Genomic DNA, 21,921 nt, shown 5'->3' with positions numbered 1-21,921 from the left:
TCACAACAGCTGATGAAAGTTGAGTGTCTCTTTACTGAGCATCAGGATGCTGTGACCTCACACGGGGCACCGTTTTCTAGAGTTTTACATTCCTGTTCAGTCTGTGTTTGTTCAGTCGTCGGTTGGGCGTCCCCTCCTCTCTCCTCCTGCACACTCTCTTCCTCCTTCACACTCTCTTCCTCCGGCGCTCCACAGTCTTTGGTTGATTGCACGGTTCCCTCCTGATTCTCCACAGACCCGTTACCATGCGTCTCCACACAGCTTCTCCTCTTCTCCTCCACCTCCTCCTCCTTTTTCTGCTTCTCCAGCTCCTCCTCGGTGGCCTGAAGCTGCAGCTGCTGCATCAGCTCCTCCAGCTTGTGGGCTTTCCGCAGCTCGTTCTGCTGGATGATGGCGCAGAGGTGCTCTGTCAGCTGCTCCTTCACCTCCGTCTTCTTGTGCAGGTCCAGCTTGGCCATCACGTACTCGGCCTCCGCCTTCTCATATCGCTTTCTGAGAAAATATGTAAATAAACAAAGAGAAACAGAATAAGATGACTGCAAAGACTCTCTCTTAAACTCTGCATAAAACAGGATGTAACTGTTAGCAACGTGAAGTACTTTAATCCTGTGAAAGCAGGAATTTTGAAGTTAGATTCAGTGTGTTGCTTAAGCACTTCTTTTAACGCACAGGATGTAAACTCCACCACCAGGGGGCTCTCAATCAAAACAATAACAAAAGAAGACGTTGAGGATGTCGGGGAATCAAGGGAGTGATTCTACTCTTCATTTTTTTTTTAAATAAAAAAAAACTTGATATGCAAATCACGATTGAAAAACGTCGATACGTTGTTTATAAAATGTTTAAAAAGGGAGTACAGGAACTTTGAATAGAAGAGGGGGAAATGTTTAACTTTTACCCCAAATGGGCAAAAAAAAAACCCGGGAGATACAGACTCTTAAGTTGGAGAAGAAATCCTGAAACTTCAGCCTCATTCTGGCAGCCGTACTGACAATTACAATCCCAGTGTTCCCTAACGGAGGTAAATACAGGCACCCATTCCCCAAATCTTTTTTTAATTGTGAACAACAGAACAGCAGACTCTGTTTGGGAAAACGGCGCAAACCAAACACATGATGTCAAACATCTTCTCTTCAGGTTTTTTTTTTTTTTAAATTCTGAAGCTCAGCAGAAACCCCCGACCATCGATTGAATCAACATAATCATAACAGAGTCCGGAGAGAGAAAGAGTGTGTGAAGGTCAGCTCGTCTTCCTGTTATACAAACATCTGTAATCAAGTGTTGGTGAATCTGTACAGAGACAAGGTCACACACACATTCACCAGAAGTTTTATAAACTGTTTATGGACCTCATGCTCTCTGTGCTGCCGGGAACTTTAACGCTGCACCGATTCAGGAGAGTGAAAACAGAAAAGAAAGAGACGACGTCGCTACAGCTCGAGTTGTTCACTGTTTTCATTTTATATCGACCGAACTGTTCAGAGGTTTGGATGTGATGCTGCTTTGTTTTTCCTCTGGGTGTTGGACACATGAGCAAGGACTCATGTTGGGGTGAAAGAGATGTCATGATTACTGCAAACAAGCTGCAGGGGGCAGCATTTACAGTATGTGTACAGTACAGTACCTGCACCCTTCAGGGTTTGTTCTTACAGTGAAGTTCTATCTGGAGATCCTGGCTCATCTTGTATCTGCAGCAAGCTGTGAACCGGTCTGACAAAGACTGCGATCACAAAGAATACTGCTCCCTGCACCGGCTATGAGAACCTCAAAGAGTCAACTTCAAAATGATCCTACTCGTCCAGAAATCACTAAATGGATCTGGTCCTAGTTGCCTGTCAGTCACTTCAAAAGCAAGTACTAGGGATCGAACCACCAACCTTCAGTTTGAGAGACGACTGACTCTCCCACTGAGCCACAGCCGCTTCTACAAAACATTCATTCAGAAAGTGGAGCTTATGATTCATTGACAAAATGTTGGCAGTTTGAATAAGTTTCTGGAGAAAATAGTGTTAGTGTTGTAGTACTAGAAATCTGTCCTGTCTCGGTCTCAGACTTGGCCGACTTTGGATTTGGATAGTTTGATTTTTATCCCCCGATTACGGCCGCCACCTTCCCGGTGTTAGGGTCTAAGTGAGTGACACGCCGCCTGCACACAAGAAAATGATTTTTCAGTGATATTTATGGTCTTGGTCTTGATCCCTAAATGTCTTGGTTGTGTCTCGGTCTCAGAGCACTCCGGTCTCGGCTAGTGTGGTCTTGATTACAGCAGCAGAAAATAGTCTCCATGTGTGGCGGTTGTACCTGGCAGAGGAGAACTCCCAGCTGACTTGCTCTATCCTGCTCCTCAGGATGCCGATATCGTTGGACACCATGTCGTCGAGAGCCTGGAGCTCCTTCTGGATTCTCTTCAGCTTCACAGCCTCCGCCTGAGTCTGTTTGGATCTGTCAACAACAACACATCAAAACTTTAAAACAACCTCCTGGGCTTTAGTGTTTCACGTCTTTATTCGACCATTGTCTGCCGTTGTCGTGGTTACATGGTACTCACCACGGTACTGAAACAACCACACTTACTTCTCAGCGATAGTTTTCGTCAGCAGAGCTTTCTTGCGCTTATTCCTCTCTTCCATGAGCGTCTGCTCCTGCTGCAGTTGTTCCAGACGCGTCTTTTCCCGTCTGTAATAAAACAAAGAATTTAACACACACACACACAGATCAGCGGTTACATCAAAAGAAGAAATTAAAACAAATATGGGAATCTGCTTAAAGGTCCCATATTCTTCTTTTTCTGGTTTTATGTGCCCTTTAGTGTGTTTTCCAAGTGTCCTGTGCATGTTTAGAATTGAGACAGTATTTGCAGAGAATGACAAGATAAAGTGAGAAGTGATTAAAGTGACTTGTTATGATAAATAGCAACAAGTAATGTAAACAGCAGAGAAGAGAGGCAGTGTTGTACCACAGTAATGCAGAGTGCCGTTATATAATATAATGTAGTATAATATAATATAATATAGTGCAATATGAACAATATAGTGTAATATAATGAAATGTTATATAATATAGACTAATATAATAAAATATTAATAATGTACAGTGTATATATATATATATATTGATGCTAAATAATAATAATAATAATAATAATGATAATAACAATAATAATAATAATATAATAAAATATATAGAATGTACAGTATATATGTATATATATATATAGATGCTAAATAATAATAATAATAATAATAATAATAATGATAATAATATAATGTTAGTAATGATAATAATGAAGCAGGTCATGTAGTGCTGTAAGAGACTCTGCATTCAACGATAGTGTGAAAGTTAATATTATATATATAAAAGACAAGGATCGTAACAACAAGGACGTTCAAGAACAAGAACAAGGAGAAGGAGAAGGAGAAGGAGAAGGAGAAGGATGTGTAAACTTCCCCGTTGTGGGATAAATAAAGGATTATCTTATCTTACACAGCCACTTCCTGTGTCTCCAGCTCTTTGACATCCGGGCTCTCCTCCTCTGCAGCCGGCTGCTCCTCCTGTTTGACATCCGGGGTTGGTGCAGGGACCTCCGCAGGAGCTCTGTGCTGAGGCTCCTCTCTCGGCGGTGGTTTGGTGAGTTGTTGGTCCGGTGGGAGGTGAAGGTGGAGACCGGCTCCTGAGTGTCTCTGAGCCGCTGACTGAAGCGCCTTCTCCCGCTGCAGCTGCTGCCGACTCCGGTTAGCTGGAGCCGGCTTCCGTCCGCGGGCTGCTCCCGCCACGGACATCCCTGACTCTGAAAATACATAAAGTAACGTTTACAGGTGGATTTAGTCACTGACAGTTAATTAAACTGTAAAGTTACATAAAAGTGGAGAAGCAGGAGAGTGCAGTAGTTACCTTTCAGCTGAATCTTTCGAAGCTCGTCTTCAGAAAAACCCGCCCAGCCGCTCATTTTACTCCCGAGCCCGCGAAGGACGTCAAAGCAGATAACATAAACTACTTAAATATTAATTATTGTTAATATTGAGCAAAGATAATCACTCTTAAAGGTCCAAAAACACACAGAAACTCTGTGAAGCTTCGAACGACGCCGCCATGTTTGTTTATGACTGCCACGTCAAGGACCCAAGAGTGGGGCGTCTCAGATGATGCCTGACTAAAAAAACAAATAAATAAAACAAATACTGAAATAAAAATAAAACGACAGAGAATTCAACCACTCTCATCTATACATATTTATTTTTTCATTGATTAAAACACATATCCTCTGTGGGATTTTAAAGAAATAAATGCGTTAATGTCGGAACTTGATCCCATCTGGATAGTTAAACTGACAGTAAGAAAAACAATAAAAACATTTATTTATGAAGTAACCTTTTAAGATAAGATAAAAAACATGTACATAGATAAAACATAAAGAGAATAAAACAACTTAAAAGCCATAAAACTGGACATTTTTTCTGCTATTTTTATGCCTGAGAACAATCAAACTCACTGCCTTTAAGTATAAAATGGCAAAAAAGAGAAACTTAAAATAATGTTTTTTTTATCCAGCTTTAATATGGAGTGACTCGGCAAGTAAGCCACAGTTTAATTATTGTTTTTATAAAAGCTTGCTCTTTGGTATTTATTATCGCTTATGATACTCTTTTAATGGGTATTAAAGGAGCAGTGTGTAACTCTTACCCCTAGTGTTTAAAATGGGTACTGCAGTCTAAATTCTAAACAACATAGAGAGCTCCCCCCCCCCCCCCCCCCCCTCTCTAGAGTCCATGCTCACACAGGTCACCATGTGGTGGACTCTGAAGCTTCAGTGTTTATCCAGCTCTGCATGGGTCTGTAAACCTTTCTGTGTTCTAACCTCTCTCCATTTTTCAAAAGCATCTCCAATATTGATCCTAGTTTGAGCACGTTTCTGCTCGTGGAGCTTATTAGAAACATGCAGAGGCTTTTTAGGTCGGGTACAATCACTTCTATCTGAACCACTTCTCTTGACCCGCTTCCATCACTGCAACACCTGTTGACCTGATAACTGCTCTCATATCTGACAAACCGAGGGGCGTCCAAAACGACCGTGTGGGGGGTGTCTTAAAACCGCCTACCTTCTCTGGTCCAAACAAGTTATGTTGTGCTACATCAGTAATATCTTTGAAATAAATGTATTTAATGTATTTCATTGCGGATTGTTGTTGCTATGTTTTAGATTTTTTCTTTCATTTTAGGTGATTTTTAGGATATTTTCAGATACAAAACAGTTTAATGAGTCAGTTTAATGAGTCGTCATCAAATCATAATAAATGAATCATGATCCTGAAATCTTTCCAAAAACAATAATTTTAATGATGTACAAACACATTTGTTAATGCCTTACTTTGTTTAGACCATGATGTCCTTATTTGGTCATTCACTTCCTCATCCTGACTATTTTTCGAATACACTCCCTGACTCGCTGTGTGTCCGGGGGTCAGAGGTTAATTAAAACTGTTTCATGTGAATGCAGCATGACATTTTTTAGTGGCTGTGCTGCAAACAGTCGGGTCAGACACACCGTGTTCACAGAGTACGACTTGTTTAACTTCTCTACCTGTCCAGTCGACGCAGCACTGAGGGAATGCTACTTTCAACTTCATGCTGGTTTTCAAAAAAATGACCACCCCTGCCTTTAAGCCGAAACCTGTTTTCATACAGCGCTATTGTTTGTCAAGACATGACCTCTGAATAGGTCACCACATTTATCTACCATCAGAGTGACACTTTAATCAGACTCTTCCAGGTTTCCAAGTTTCTTATTCCTGCCGTGTCATGTTCTTTTCTTGTGAATATCACATATTAAATCAGACAAATTGACAGCAGGCGTTTCTGCTGAGTCAGCCATGAAGGTGGAGGTGAGATCCATGCACAGGAAACAGAACAGTTTGTATTTCAGAGCTTTGAGGGACAGCTTTGAGTCCATGTGATTTTCTTTTATTGTTTTTTTTTTGTACCTCTGTCATCCCGCACACATCATCATATATCCAGCTCTGTATTCCCTCATGTCTGGCTTTGTGAGGACTCCTTATTTCCCTCGGTAATTGGTCGAGGTACTGACATAAAGCGTGTCTTTTTAACCTTGGCGGTGCAGAGGAGCCGTATAGCGACGCAAAAACAATGACCTCTGCTTGGCAACTAATAAAAAGTGGCCTCCACATCTTTTTTGCATCTGGGGGCCAATTATGTGCAAGTTAAAAGGCAAAACACCTCAGGAGGGCATAAATCGCCGGCAGAGTGGAGACAGGGCCAGGCATGGAGGCCAGATGGCACGGAGACGACGACTCCGGGTTCAGAGCGTGTTCAGTTGTCCCCGGCGTCGGGGGCCGTGGATGAGACGGCCTTGGATCCCTGATTAGTGAGAGCCGGAGGGGGACCACATGGGTCATTACTGAGGTGACCTGTGGAGGAACATCAGGGTCAGAGAGGGGGAGGGGGGGCGTTACCACTCTCCATCGGAGAGAAGGAGGTGAGTGGTTCAGAAGTTTAACATGTCAGATTGTGACGTCCAAGTGTGTCCAGGAAGGTCGTCTAAGAACCGGAGAAAGTTCAAAGTTAAAAATAAATAGATGTGCATGTGAGAATATCGCTGCAGCTTGTTTAGCTTAGTAACAGCAGCAGGAACAAAGCTGTCTTTGAACCGCTTTGTTCTGGGGACGAAAGACTTCTGAACGGAGGGAAGAAGCTGAAAGTCTCGGCGCAGAGAGCGAGGGAAACCCTGTTTAATATCCGCTGTAACTTCCACCTTGGGTTTCTGTTCTGTGCGGCGATTGTGACAGATGTTGTTATAGAGAAGAAGACGTGTGTAGCGAGTGCAGCTCATCACCTCTGCCCTCCCCGCCATCCGTGAAGACGCACAGCCAGCGTCGCTCAAACTGCTGTGAAATCTAAACAGCCAATCAGAGGAGACGTGTGTCAGAGAGTCAGAGCCTGAAATTGGGGGATGATTGGGGGTCAGGCTCCGAGCTGGAAGCTGGAGGAACTTCTAATTACTGTTAAAAACAATCTGTGCACCGGGTCCACCGCTGACCCCTCAGCCTTCTTCTTCTGTCCCGGTCAGAACGCCCCCCCCTCCCTCCCCCGCCCCCCCAATGCTGCTGCTCTGAATTTGTTCTTTAATTTCCATCCCTGACCTTTCGTCCCGCCATCTGCAGCCAGTTTGGAGCGCTAACCAGCATCCTGACATCACGCTCGCCGTCTCCTTTTATCTCTCGTTCTCTTCGCCCTCAGCTGCTGTCTCTCAATTTTTGCTGCAATTTTTCAACCCTCCATGTTTTCGTCTGTTTTATCTTCCACTTCTAAGCAGTTTGAGTTTCTCCTCACAGCTTTTTTCTTTTTTTGAAAGTTATGTTTTGGGGCTTTTTTGCCAAAGGACATCTGTAGAGAGAGAGAGGGGGGGGGGGATGACATGCAGGGGAGGGCTGGGGTCGGATTCAAATGCACGGTCGCTGCGATGAGGATTGTTAAAGCATCCATACATGGGGAGAACAACATGGCCACTAGGCTACCTGCCCCTCCTCCTCGTAGCTCTTCATCAGGATTTTAACGTTTGCTTTTGAACTTCTTGAACCTGGATTTTCCCTTTTCTCTTTAGGAATCAGATATTTGGCCTTCTTAACAAGAAGTGAACCTCCTCCCTGTCGGCTGAAGTCTAAACTCTGCATGCAGAAAGTGATGAGGGTCTTCCAGGACGACCTTTGCCCTCTGATTGGCTCTTACTTGAATAACATGGCCGAGATCCTTCAAGTCAAGGCCAACAATCTTTGGGCAAAGTTGTGAATGTTTCTGTAACCAACAAATCATCACAAAAGTAAAAAATGGACTCAATAAAAGATGAATCAAATATTTTTAAAAGAGATTTATCGACATTAAAACTCCTCAGCTTTCTCAAGAAGAACACGCTCTGGTTTTGTAGGTCAGTTTTTCCCCGAGGATAATGGAGATGTTGATGTTTTGTGCAACATTTCAGAATCTTCTTCTGAATCTGGAGCATTTCTCATAAACTTCTTTGTCATTGGAATTAGTTTGCACTGTGTTTTTACCAAAACCGTCTTCGATTTCCTTCAACAAACCTGCAGAATCTTTGGATTAAACTACTGTTCTATCGTAATCTCCTACGGCTAACGTTAAAGCTTCACTAAAAACCAAACGTTGAAGTGATAGAGCTCTTCAATATTTAATACAGGAACAAAGAAACACACAACATGCAGGGAGGAAATCATGGTGAAGGGAGTGGTCAACAAAATGTCAAACTGCAACACAATCCCTTTCTGAAACCACAAGTCACATGTGGGATTTTAAAACCAAGACAGTGATTGTTCAGTGACCTTAACTTTGCTGTCTCTTAACCTCGAGGAAGTACTTATTCTGACCACAACCCACGACACTTCCCTAAACCTGACCTGAAGTCGTTTCAGCGCCAAACTCCCGTCATGAAACCGATTGTGTAGATTTGTAACCGTTCCAGAGGCCGCACGATTAGATCAGAGAGCCACAAAATAAATGTTTCTTGGTGTCGTTCTGCTGAGTGTGACCGCACTCAGTTGCACTTCACGGTCGCTCTTCACGGCGGTGATGAGCTGGGAGGCTTGTTTGACTTTTTATGCCGCCATTTGTTACCTGAACAGGAACAGAGTGAGGACTGGTCAGTCATGCAGTTGGCTCGTTTTGGTGGCTCACACGCGGCACGCTACAGAATGTTAGCACGTCGACTTAAACACAGAAGCTAGCTAGCATGCTAATACGTGTACAATGTTGTTAAATAGACGTTTTAGCACACATAAATTACAACCGAGACACAGTTTACACCAGTGGTGGGCAACTGGCGGCCCAGGGGCCACATGCGGCCCCCATCAACCCTCAACTTGGCCCTCAGGTCAATTTTTACATATCAATTAATTTGAAACATGAAGAAAACATGACGAAATTCTGCCATGAAATCATGAAAACCAGAAATATGTCCATAATAATATGTGATCACTGGTATATGTTGAGTTAAATTTGTGATATTATTGACTGTAATCATTTTTGTATTCTACAATTTGGCCCCCTAGCAGTGAGAATTAAATGCATGTGGCCCTTGCTGTGACCAAAGTTTCCCATCCCTGGTCTACACGATCCTGATGTGCGCAGCAACTCACCTCGGGCACGTCTCTCATACCCTAGCAAAGCATTAACGGCCGCCCATCTACATTTCTGTTGTTGAATTTCATACTTTTTTATTCCCTGGCAGGCACTTGTTGATCCTTGCAGGTTATAGACTTAAAAAGTAGCGTGATTTTGCGGATTGACCCTGGCTGACCCCGACGCCCAACAGCCTGAAAGTTTGGGACTTTTTTCAAACCGGCAATCTCATGCGATGACAGCTGATTCATTAGCCGCCGAGCTGTGCCCAGAAAGCCCCATAAAAAGAGCTCGATCGGAGTGTGTTTCGAGCTCATTAGGAGGGAAAATGTGGTTCTGAAAATAAAGATGCAGCTGTCTCCAGCATGGCCTCCAACACTTTGGCTGCTGAATCAGATTCTTAATCAAATTATTTTTAGCTATGGCACATTTAATCCGCTGTTGTTTTATTCATTAGCCGTTCCACGAATTTATTGTGGCTCTGGCGGCCTCGCTGTCTCTCATCTCGGCCGTTTCCCAGAGTGTAACACACACACACACATCTGGAGCCAATCAGGGGAATAAGGCAGGGGGGAGAGAATGCCTATTAGCAGTTTCTGGCAGAGGTTCACCATGAACAGCGGTGCCCCATCTCCCCTGGAGTTTCTGGTAGTCTTTTTTCTGTATACAAGCTCTCAGTCAGCGCGTCGGCCACGCCCTCATTACCTGACTTCATAACGAGGGGAACAACATACAGGAGTTGTGCATTATTTTCTGGCAGCGCTGGAGGTAAGGAGCCCCCCGCTGAGAGAACTGTAAAGACATTTATGACACACAAACACGCCGAGCTTCAGCTGAGTTAATCACATTAACTCTGAGTGTGTGTCTCATTTGTGGATACACAAAGCAATAACAACTCATTGTTCCAACAAAAGAAAAGCTGTGATAATCACTCTAATTTATGGCCTCCTCTCGATGGGCCTTTTTATGTTCTTCACAAACAATTACATAAAGCTGATTTGATTATTTAAAAAATCAGAGTTTATTAGCGTCACTGGATCGGAGATGTTAAAACAACACGATTGTTGGGCTGTAGCCGGAGGTCAGGCAGAAGACGAGAAGAGCATTCCCGTAAACAAGCTTGATTCAAAGTAGCAGCTCATTGGTCAAAGATCTGCGGCTCTGCTTTGTCTTTGAAACATCTGCAGTGATCTGAAAATGTCTTAACTTGTTCTGATTTCTTGAGCAGAGAATCAGAGTAAACGAGAAAATGAGAAACAAAGATGAGCTGACTCCAAACAATGAGCGATTTGATGAAGTGAACTCTTAACCTTTCAACCCCACTGAGACCAAAAACCAAAAAACCACCGCAACACACTCATGATTCATTCTGTAAACCTTTGACTGGAAGACAAAATGTCTTTCAAACATTACAAGACTTTGAAAAGATGAACATCCAAAGGCGCTGCTGGTCAGAAGGCAAGGCAGGGAACTGCGTGGGGGGCCCCCGGCCAGTAGGGGGGACCCTGAAGGCCGATAAACTTTAAACCAAAGCTGTGACTCAAAATGTGCAAATTATGCAACGACAGTAGGAAACATCCATTTTCCCCAATTTCCACATACTCCGCCCGTCAGCGCCAGGCACGACACCTGTAGGTCGCTGCCACTCTAGTCAATCACTGTGTTTCCACAGCGAGCGCCGCGATCTCTCTCCAGAGCGTGCCACCAACACCACTACACTCTGCTCTGTTTCAAATACGCTGCGAGTCTATTGTCGACGGAGCTCGCTGCAGGCACACGTCAGGAACAGGAACAGGAAGTCCAGAGCGTCTGGTCAATTTCAAAATAAAACACAACATACGGACTCCTAATCGTATATTCCATCACTTTGTCAACATGACGTCAAAACAGGATGAACAACAAATCATCCTCAGAGAGACAAAGCAACATGTTGTGTACACGCTTTTGTCTTTATTCTCCTGGGATGTGTGCTCGAGTTCATGCACGCCTGCAGTCTGTGAACGCCGTGCACGAGGGCGACGTTCGCTCCCACTTTAGTCAATGCTCTTGTTTCTACACCAAGCGCCGCTGTCCATTTCTTTAGCGTGACAGAGAAGTCCACTCCGCTCTGCTCTATTCCAAAAAGCTCTGAGTCTGCTAGTGACAGTGCTCGCTGCAAGCTGCATAAAACATATCGACCCGGACGGGAAGTCAGAGCATCCGTTCAATTTCAAAATAAAACACAGCATATCTCCTGATCGTATATCCCATCACTTGTTATGTGAGTGTACAGCTGCTCATCAATCAATCATTATTTGAATAGCGCCAATTCATTACAAAGTGTTATCTGGAGACGCTTTACAAAAGAGCATATGGGATAATAAGCAGGAAGGATTTCTTCTTTGTATTCCTCGCGTTCCTGTTGACCACACTTCCTTGCCGCTGAGGTGGAGGTCGGAGCAGGCCGTGCATGAATGAGGACGGCGGTGGTTGTGGTGACGACACAGTCCGATGGTGGAGGCTGGGCGTCATGTCATGGCTGCGCTCACGCTTAGGAAACGGACCCGGTGGGGCAAGGATGGAGAAAAATCGGGTCGCTGATGGAACGCAGTGCGCAATGACTAAGTGGAAATATCTGGTTACAGGGTCACTTAGTGCAAGATTCCTTCTGAGATGATTTCCCATCATGCACTAATCCAAAAAGGAGGAGAAACTTGAGGAGAGAATGAAGGTCTCTTTGTACCACGATGAAGTGAAGAAGGAGAAAAAGTGGACACAAATGGCTGCGGCAATGAAATCAAGAACATACAGATTTGATTTATAATCTGAGGATGTGAATCAGATCTCAGGATTCCACCAAAACTGGAAAACTAAGCGTCTTCATTCTGAGTGATGTCTTACTGGTACATCTTCTACGTTTACAACGGAAAACTGAAAAGAGCATTTTTAAGCTAGCTTGCTGCTTCGGCTAGCGGTAAAGGAAGCTGCCACTTGCTATGAAGAGTAAAGAAAAGGGTATCTGAGGAGACGGTAGACTGAAGGGATAGAATGTGAGTTGTCAAACACACACACACACACACACACACATTGATGTAGATATCCTCCCACAAACACACAGTTAATGAGATCCAGGGAGCGAGTCGTCGAGTCCCCCCTCCCCACCCCTCCCCTCAGAAACCACCTCCATATTTGTGGGCCTGACTCTAAACACTCAAGTCTTTCTGCTCTCGCTGACACATTCCTGAGCTGCAGCATCAGACCACAACAGGCCAGCTGATACTGGGAGACTGGGAACATGGTGGTCTGGTACCATGGGAACCAGTTACAAAGATCAGTACACTCACACACATTCGTACTGGCTGTTGGACGCACAAACAACAAACAGACACTTGGCTGACTCTTTGGCCTTTTGGGGAGTGCGACTCCAAAGCTCCACCTTTGTTACGTCTTTGTACATTCTTGATTCCGCAGCGGGCGTAATATTGGCGGGAACCTGTCTCAAAGAAAGCCTGGGCACGTTGGACTCACTTCAAACCGCACCAGTTCCGCCGTTCCCACCTCATCAGCCAGCTCACCTGTGCACACAGCATGCCTCTCATCTGCAGTCGAGCCAGAATAAAAGCCACTCCTGTCCACTCAGGACTCTCCAGCACTCACTCTGTACTCTCAGACTGATCGTCTCTTGCCGACCCTGCTTAGCCCCAGACCTGCCTGCGTTGCTGTATTCCTGGAAATCACCTCAACCTTCCATCCCTGACTACGACTTCCCCCTCTGTGACCCTGTGACCTCTGTGAGCCACCACACCCCCCTCAGGTGTGTCATCAGTACTGACCCTGCTTCTCCTCCTACCAACCACACCTACCGCTAAAGACACTGAAGTGAATCCTCCTAAAGCATTATCATAACAGCAGTCTTATCTGGGCTGTTTGGGGTTTCCCTACAATGACACCTTTTCATCAATGCTCATCTCTTTTCCCGGTGGCTCATATCGCCCGTGTTGGTCCAGAGTTCACTGTGTGTGCAACCTGTGGACTCAGACATGTTGGCTCCCTGACCCTCCGCCTGGTCCTTGTACAGCTTTCTGCCTCACGCTGTTTGTTTGGACTGATTGTTTATTTGGTTCTGGACCTGCTCATTCAACCAAGTCTCCTCCTTGCCCCTCCATGATTCTGTTCCCTCTCTGTGATTTGTTGCATTGGACTGATAGGGCCTGATTACTCGTGCACCTGCAAGTGAACATTAAAGTTATTACTGCAGCTATCTGTTCTCTCGTGTGCTTCCATTGGGACCAAACACCAACATATAGGTCAGAAAACCCAGTTACTGGCCGAAAGTGAATGTCCCCGTTCCACTGTGTCTTCAGCGAATAGTCAGGATCTCTGTCGGGTTCAAATGTCCGCAATCTATGCTGGCCTTACACCAAACGACTTTTCAGGCGAATTCAAAGTCACAGGCAAATATCCAGAGTCTGACAGAGTCTGAGAGTTCTTCTAGAGTTTGGGTGCGCGCCGTGTTTTCTGTTGTTTGTTGTAAGGTGGTCATAAAACTCAATCCGAGCTGTTTTCAGGAAGTCTGTTTCTCTTCTTGCTGTTACGATAATGTTTGATATCATCGCAGATCTTTAGTCTTGTCTCATGCAAACTGTGTTATTCAGCGATGCAACCAATCGGAGCGGTGTCACCAGCACCAAACAGGAAGTTGCAGAATACTAAACACGACCTGGAGGCGAAGGAGTGCGGTTCTCCTGGATGGTGGGAAGGGAGGAGACACGGGTGGAGTTTTGGAGAGGGAAGAAAGCCTCTCTGATGTGTCCTCAACTTTACACTTATAAAGAGTGAAAAGGAGTTTAATACCTCACCGTTAAAGTAAAGGTGAGGTATTAAAATAGAACCACAGCGTATTTAAAAACGGAGCAGAGTGTAGTCGCGCTGCTCGATGTGGAAACACGATCATTGACTAGAGTGGCAGCGAACGGCGCGCACAGAGTGTGTGGAAATGTGAGGTTACTCTCCTAAAAAAACGATCCTTTTGTGAGAAAAAAAATGGCAGCACATGTCATGGCCTCGTCTCTCTGCTCTGCTCACACTAAAGATCTGTGCCGTTCTGTTTGTACTTTCAACACTGCAGCAGCACCGATGACAAGCGAGGGACGACATCAGACTCAGGAAGAATATACAGATAATATGTCCGTAAAAAACAAAAACAACCTTTGGCATCTCCTGATCAAAACATGCAAATCTACATCAAAATGAAAAGTCAGTTGGATTCACTTCAAACCGCACCAGTTCCGCCGTTCCCACCTCATCAGCCAGCTCACCTGTGCACACAGCATGCCTCTCATCTGCAGTTGAGCCAGAATAAAAGACTCTCCTGTCCACTCTGAACTCTCAGACTGATCGTCTGTTGCCGACCCTGCTTAGCCCCAGACCTGTCTGTAATCTGCTGTAATCCTGGAAATCACCTCCGCCTTCCGTCCCTGACTACGACAAGAAAAAGAAAGAGAAAGAGACACGAAAAGTCATAAGATAAGATAAGATAAGATAATCCTTTATTTATCCCACAACGACATTTATGATGTTACAGAGCAAAGATTGCAAACAAAAAGTGAACACAGTACAATTTAAATTAAAAAAGAAGAAAAAGAAAACTCGCCAAGTCACGTTCAAATCAGCTTTGATGTAAAGCGATTAATCAAGCCGCAGCACGCCGCCTCAGAAACTCTGCAGGGTTTAAAAATGGGGGCCTCAGAGTCGCTCCGGGTTGAAAGCGGGCGTAAGTCATCCCTGAGTGTGATGTGTGAACAACGTCTCCACAGAGAGCGGCGTTAAACACAATAGACAAGTCGAGTCATTTGATTGCTGCCAATTGTTTATCTAATTTGAGTTACGACCTCGTAAATAGATCTGCTGTCGCCACCGCAGTCGTTTTCTCTTCACGCCCGTCTCAGCGTCCTCGTGAAATGAGGCATTTGAATCTGCGGCTGAGCTCTTTCATCAGAGCGTTTGTTTGTGTTGATCGCCCCTCAAAGAGCTTCTCCCTCTCTCTCTGTCTGTTGGTGACATGATTACCGCCGCACCACATCAGACTCCTGACGCTCTTAAATCTCCCACGTTTCACGTCAACATGAGGGGTTTCCATGGCGAGGCTGGCAGGGGCTGCCCGCTCGTGCCCCACTCTGTTTTTCCGATCATCATCATTATCAGAGAACCTCAAAAGTTACTCAACACTTTGCTTTCCTACCGCAGAGTCTGCCGGAGTAACACGACCTTAAATTAATATTTGTGTCAATCAAACCCTCGAGAGGAAACGTTTCACCCAAACCGCTCGATCCAAAAGTTCCCCAAATATCCAACAAGTCCTCGTGTTTTTGAAGTTTCTTTTCATGTTTTTATCGTAAAGACAAAGAACGGCATTGGAATGGAAAATCTGGAGCGATAAAACGGAATATTTGATGAGTCATCAGCTCGCCTCACAGCCTACAGGTGCAGCTGTGCAGACCAAACGCAAACTAAACCGAGTTTGTCGAGCAACAAATTGACCTAAAAAGTCAACAGTAAAACTTGGATTCATGGCGGGGAGGCAAACAACGTGACATGAAGATAAAAATTAACATCAATCATATGTTAACTCAACTTTACAAAAAGCATAAGCACTCAATTCAAACACTCTGCACAGCCATGATCAGCTGTACACACATCTCAAATATTCTGTTTTTACATCTGAAGAAAAAACTTCTGATGTTTCCATGCTGAGCGTCATGTGTGAACACAAACAGCTAAATGTTTCTCTCTTCACCCGGAGTTTCTCCTCCAGCCTCCTCGTATTTATTCTGCAGAAAGAAAGATGATGTGAGAACTCAGCAGGATATAATCAGGAGAATTCACCTCGAGCCAGTGGGAGGGGCCAGTGGGAGGGGGGGTGGTGACCTTTATTCCCTGTGATCGCTGCACGACCATAGACTGTCTGCACGCCACCTCTACCATCTCCGTGCTCTAATGAACCTGCTGCTGCATGTTTCCTGTTCTCCAGGATGTTCTTCTCCACTCCCCCTCCTGTCTGACAGGAATAGTCTCCAGCTGTGAGGTGCATGTGTGAACAACCAGATCAGGTTGATTTTGAGGAGCCTCCTGAAGTTATCTAGATATTTTTAGGAGTGCAACTTTTGTCTCTTGAAGCATGTCCTGATACCTCTCCAGATTTGAAATATTTAGAATATTTTCTGTCGCTGCTCAATCGAGACGTAGTGCAGTGATTCATTTGTCAGGTTCTCTGGGTTTATATACGATTTTCAGTTTAACACTAAACGGGTTTGAAGCAGGAATGTGACTGCAGAGGAAAATGTCTGCCGTGTGAAAGCTGACAAAGTGACCTGAGCTGACTCCATCGCATGCTTTTTACTCATTAGAAGCTCTCCCCCTCCTAAATCCTGATACGTTTAAAGTTGTCTTTTATTTTGTCATAAACTTTTCCACATTAGGATTTTCAGATTGTTTTGGTGAAGTCTCTAACAACTTAAAAACAGCTAAATCTCCTCGGCCTCCACCAGCATCTGGTACAAACATGGTCCTCTCCTCTGCTCTCTCTGTGGGATGAAGCTTTGTTCTGTCTCCTCTGACTGGCTCTGTTTGAGTCCATGCAGCCCATCAGTACCTACAGGTGTTGTCAATAATGTCAGATGTTAGAACGTCTTTTAAAACCACGAGTCCTCAAGCAGTCCTCAACCGACAAATTAGTTTACTTCCTGAGCATCCCGCTGATCTTTGGCTGCCTTTTTTAAAGAAGAGACTCGTTGATGGCTGCAGGACAGAAAAGTATTCCCACGATCGATATTAAATCGAACTCTTCTCTGCGTGCTTTTAAAGCAACACAGTTAAATAGCTAATGGGTACTAATGGGCCAGCTGTGGATCAGTGGTGGAGATGGTCAAGGACACCCCCTGATGGACCCCCGACATTAAGGTCGGGATTTGGATCCCCAGCTCCTGCAGCCACATGTCCGATGTGTCTTTGGGAAAGGCACTTAACCCAAAGTTGCTCCCTCTGCCTCATCAGCGGCGTTTGAATGTGTATAAATGGATTACTGTGGACATCATCCGGCCCCCCAGAATATAAATGATCACGGGTGATTAAACATCAAACATAAAGATAAAATCCCAAGGCTGAAATATTCGCATTAGGTGACACCTACACCTACAGTACTTCTTCACATCGGGCTCGACAGCTGTCAGTCTTAAAAAAAGTCCGGCCCCCACAGTGTCACCCAAGAAAAAAAGCTGACCTTGCAGACTCTACAGTGTGTGAATGTGTAGGTGTGAAAGAGCTTTGAGTAGTCCATACTGAATGAACTTCCAAACTCCATGTGATCTGCAGAGTCCCTCTGCACCTTTAAGAAAAAGCTAAAGACCCAGCTCTTTCATGAATACCTACTAACTTAATGATGATGGTCTCCATATTATTGATGATGATGATGGTAATGACGATGGTTTTTGTTTGATAACGACGACTTATAAGATGGTTTCTATACTGATTAGAGCTCTCAAGAACTGCCCTCAATGTTGTGCTTTGCCTCTGGTCACTTCCTGTCAGCACCTGTGTGTCCAATCAGACTCAAAGCTGATCGTTTGCTCTTACTGACATTGTTCTCTTTTTTCTAGATCCTTGCTTGTGTTGTTCTTACTCTCTGATGTACGTCACTTTGGATAAAAGAGTCTGATAAGAGAATTGTAGAATTGTATGTATTATCAGTACCAGCTGTGCCATCACAAGAACAGAGTACTCTTGATAAAATAATCATGTTTCCCTGCACAATAGCTGCATTAGAGCTCGCTCAGATAACTCGACAGAGATATTTACATTGCTACTTTCTTCAAACAGTTTTGATGGAATGGGATCTGATATTATCTGGTGTTAACATGTAGTGACAGTAAACTAGAACAGCTGTGGTACATGCACACCAGTGATAAATACATCGTGCATTCTTCTGTCAGCACCGAAACATTCAGCCGTGTTTGATCGGCTCCCCGTGGATCGTTGTCCCTTCAGCGCAGGAGTTTGTTCTTCATGAAGCAACAGCTTACGACAAAATAACTTTCCAGCAGTGTACGTGGTCAGTCCTAAGGGAGACTGAAGGACGAGGAAGCTGGTTTGCAATCTGACCTTTAAACTCCCAGAAGGTCGCTTGTCCCGACGCAGAGGTCAAGACGTCAGAGGAGAAACTCAGGTTGACATTTAAACAGCTTTCAGTCTGTTTATTTTATTCTGAGGTGTTTATATGCAGAACTTTGAATTTGTTTGGAATTCAAAATAATAGAAAAAGTCTGAGTCTTACTCTGCAGGTAAACACAGCTAACATGACACCGTCCAGCAGGACTCTGCATGAGGCGGGTTTATCCTCATGTTTACCTGGCGGCCGTCGGGCAGAGCAGATGTTCAAAACGCTGCTTTAGAGTATCATTAACAGAGCGGCGGTTATTTGATGTCTGGTAAACCTTCAAAGTGAAACTGGACTTGGTGGTGTTTCATCTTTCCTCTGATACCTGAAGGCTCCATCAGTGCAGTCAGCTGCTTGACTTCTAATTCAGCACGGCTCACAGTTTCACATTGAAGCCAGGTAGAAAGCAGGACAAGAGCGTTTTATAGACTAGAGCCGCTGGACTCACAGGAGAACTACAAGATCACACAAAACAACAGTTTGCTTTGTCTTTCTGAGGATGATTTGTTGTTCACTCGGCGCCCGTTTTCACGAGTGATGGAAAATACGATCAGGAGTCTGCACAGTATGTTGTGTTATATTTTGAAGTTTACCTGATGCTCCATTTGTTCTGACTTCCTGTTGGGGTCGACGTGCTCTGTTCGGCTTGACGTGTAACTGCAGCAGCCGAAAAAAACGACACGGGGCGTATTTGGAGAGAGGGCTTGATCAGCTCCCAGGGGGCTTAGATTATCAGACCAAAACAAACACTCTCTTTGGACACACCCCCTTTTATCCCTCAGCGACCCCCGTCCCTCCTGTCTTCCCCCGCCCCCAGAAACAGCTTCTATCTCTCTCTCCATCATGTCAGGGCTGATGGTCAGAGAGGGAGGGTCTGAGCCTCTGAGTGAAACATAAACGAGCTGAAGGAGGCGTCAGTGTGAACACAGAGCTGACAACAACAAAACCCAGAGGGAGTCTGACTTCACTCTCGCTTAAGGAAGTCACTTCTCAACAAACATGGAGTCTATTTAATATTTTGCTTTATATTCAGCGTGTGGCATATTAAAACACACAGACACAGAGACCCACTTTTATACCCGCATTAGTAAATAACACGGCCTGATTTGTGTTTTCTCTTTCTCTCTCTCTCTCTCTCTCTCTCTCTCTCTCTTCAGGCCTCTCGCTCTCATCACACACGTCCTCTGGAGCCTGCTTAATAAGCATGTGTTTGTAATTACATCCCTGCAGCCACCGGTGACATAGAGGTGCCCTGGCACAGACTCACTGGCAGCCTGAATGTGTGTGTGCCCCCTCCCAACCCTCAGCACCCCACCACGCCAACCCCTGTGCCCAAAATAGTTTAATGAGCAGCTTTTTAATGCCTTTTATTATGGAAGAAACTGGCACCATGTACCGAGAAGCTAATGCGACGCCGCCCCCCCCCCCCACCTCAGCTCGCTAACAAACCGCCAGAGGTAAAAAGCAGTGTGCGCGCCGTGCCCTCAGGATTGGGCAACATTTAAAGGGCTTGTTGCTGTTTTGTTTTTAATAAGCTCACCCTTAGCCACACGTTTCCCGCCTGCACGCACCCACCCCTGCATGCATCTCGCTTGCACGCAAAAATCGCATTCATGCACGAACGCGGACACATGCTGCGCAATCGGGGGGGGGGGGGGCGGCGGTGATTTACTACACGGGACTATTTTATTAATTTAATTACACATTTACAATCATTCTTCTCAGGAAAACAGGGAGAAAAGTGCTGCCGGTGTGTTTTTGCGGAGGCAGCCAAGCCGTGTTTTATTGAACGGCAGAGAGAGAGAGGGAGATGTTTTATTTTACGAGTGGCCTCAAGCTTTCCTTAATGTGTCAGACGCACAGAGGGCGTGTCCTGTAACAAAGCTCTTTAACGCTCTCTTTGTTTGTTTGGTTTATTCTCTTTCCACCATGAGGGAAACAATCACTCACCATTAAACAAACGGGGAAGCAATTATTCCATTTAACTTTCTAAACTCAAACTGTCCATCAAAATAAAACGACGGACACAAATTTCTTCTTCTTACCGAACCAGTAGAAGATCTGCTTTTTGTTCCACTCATTATTTCTCAAACTGCGGATCAAAACGGGCCATTAGTCCGCGTCAGATGGCTTCCCACACACGACAAGAAGAAAGCTCAGCTGTCATTAGTTTGAGTCACAAAACTGCAAGAGATGAAATATGCATGCTTCATTTCTGAAGGGGAAAAAGTCTGTCACAATGTTTTGACTGCAGCGGCACGACGAACCCTGAACTAACACAGAAACACAGAGAAGCTGTTTGCAACTTCAACCCAGTGCTACTTCACTTTTCAAAAGTATTTACTGCGTGAAAACATTAAACCAATCATTCCTTTTTCAATTTTTAACCTCTTCCAAAGATTAGAGTGGATTTCAATGTTCATACCTGGGCCAATTTTATTCCCTAACAAGGTCACTTTCTGTAAAATCCTCTTCTCCATGTTCCTCTAACTCTAACATGTGTCTCTAGTTCGTCTACAAACCCCTCAATGATGAGAAAAGTCCATCCTCTCCGTCTTCTGCCTGCTCCACTTTTCAGAAAATGTGTGCTCAAACAGGCCGTTTGGAGATTTTCCCTTCATGACATCACAAAGGGCAGTAGCCCCTCCCCCAGTTTAGTTTTTTTTTTGTTTTTTGAGTTTCTTTCTGTGAGCTATGTTTGTATAAATTTGTGATGTTGTCAGAAACAATCTGAGGCTTTCAGGTGCAACAACGATTAAACTCCCACTCCCCCCAAAAATGTAGAAATAGATCCAAGATTTAAAAATCTCTTGAAATCCCCTTACACAACCGAGAGTACGGTCTTTTACCAGCTCTTTTGTCAAGTGTCTTGATAACATTTGTTATGATTGGTGCTATAAAAATAAAATGCACAAGGGCAGCTATTCGTAAAGGTCATAAATTTATTGAAATATAGGAATCAAACTGATGCTAAAAGAGGTGACATAGTTTTTAATAACAGGTTGCGTCTGGAGTCCTAGACATTTCTCTTGTCAGGAAATTTGACAAAAACAAAATCCCATTTCTTGACTCTTCTACTGAGCACTTAACTTTTCCCTTATTCCCTTCACAAAGCCATTCTTAACCACTCAAGTCGAATTAGCACATGAGATCACAACAGGGTCTGACAGTCGAAATTGTTGAAGACGTTCAGACACACAGAGAAAAGTGTTTGTGAACTTGTGGTGTACACTGCGTGTCCTGAAGGCAAACTCCCTTGTGTTGTAATCGCATCCCAAGAACAGACTGTAGCAAAGTCTCCACGCTCCACCAGGTCTTGACCTCCAGCTGAGAAGTTAGTGGGCGTATATATCAGAGCAATCATCTTATCACCCCTCTCTATAGGGGCCGGTCAGATATGCTGCCGTTTCCACGCATGGATCTATCGTTAGCATGTGGCCGTCAGCTCTCGGGGAGGTTCGTCTGCGGTGGAAAACATCAGTCAGCCGCCAGCGTCTGACAGAGCTCATTACTCACGTTACCGTCTGACGATGGCAAGGAGCCTCGGCCTCGAGTCAAGACATCCAGCATCGCCTGCTATTCGGCCC

General features: G+C 44.7%; 1 protein-coding gene and 1 long non-coding RNA gene across 2 annotated transcripts in view; one reads left to right on the top strand and one right to left on the bottom strand.

Annotated features, from left to right (window-relative positions):
* The window catches only part of LOC132972089 (uncharacterized), a 473,300-nt gene that overhangs the window by 346,183 nt on the left and 105,196 nt on the right, over positions 1 to 21,921 (top strand). The window lies entirely within an intron of this gene.
* Positions 42 to 4,122, bottom strand: gorab (golgin, rab6-interacting). The gene is made up of 5 exons (XM_061034782.1): positions 3,892 to 4,122; positions 3,484 to 3,787; positions 2,575 to 2,676; positions 2,302 to 2,442; positions 42 to 492 (listed from the first exon to the last, which is right to left on the bottom strand). The coding sequence occupies exons 1-5, from the start codon at positions 3,944 to 3,946 to the stop codon at positions 42 to 44; spliced, it is 1,053 nt and encodes a 350-aa protein (XP_060890765.1). The 5' UTR covers positions 3,947 to 4,122.

This window comes from Labrus mixtus, chromosome 3 (assembly GCF_963584025.1).
Source record: "Labrus mixtus chromosome 3, fLabMix1.1, whole genome shotgun sequence".
Taxonomy (NCBI): domain Eukaryota; kingdom Metazoa; phylum Chordata; class Actinopteri; order Labriformes; family Labridae; genus Labrus; species Labrus mixtus.
This window is presented reverse-complemented; position numbering and strand designations above follow the sequence as displayed.

Coding starts and splice junctions, on each gene's coding strand:
- gorab (XM_061034782.1), bottom strand. CDS start 3,946: ATGAGCGGCTGGGCGGGTTTTTCTGAAGACGAGCTTCGAAAGATTCAG. Junction 2,677..3,483: donor GAGACACAGGAAGTGGCTGT/GTAAGATAAGAT, acceptor GTTTTATTACAG/ACGGGAAAAGACGCGTCTGG. Junction 2,443..2,574: donor ACGAAAACTATCGCTGAGAA/GTAAGTGTGGTT, acceptor TGTTGTTGACAG/ATCCAAACAGACTCAGGCGG.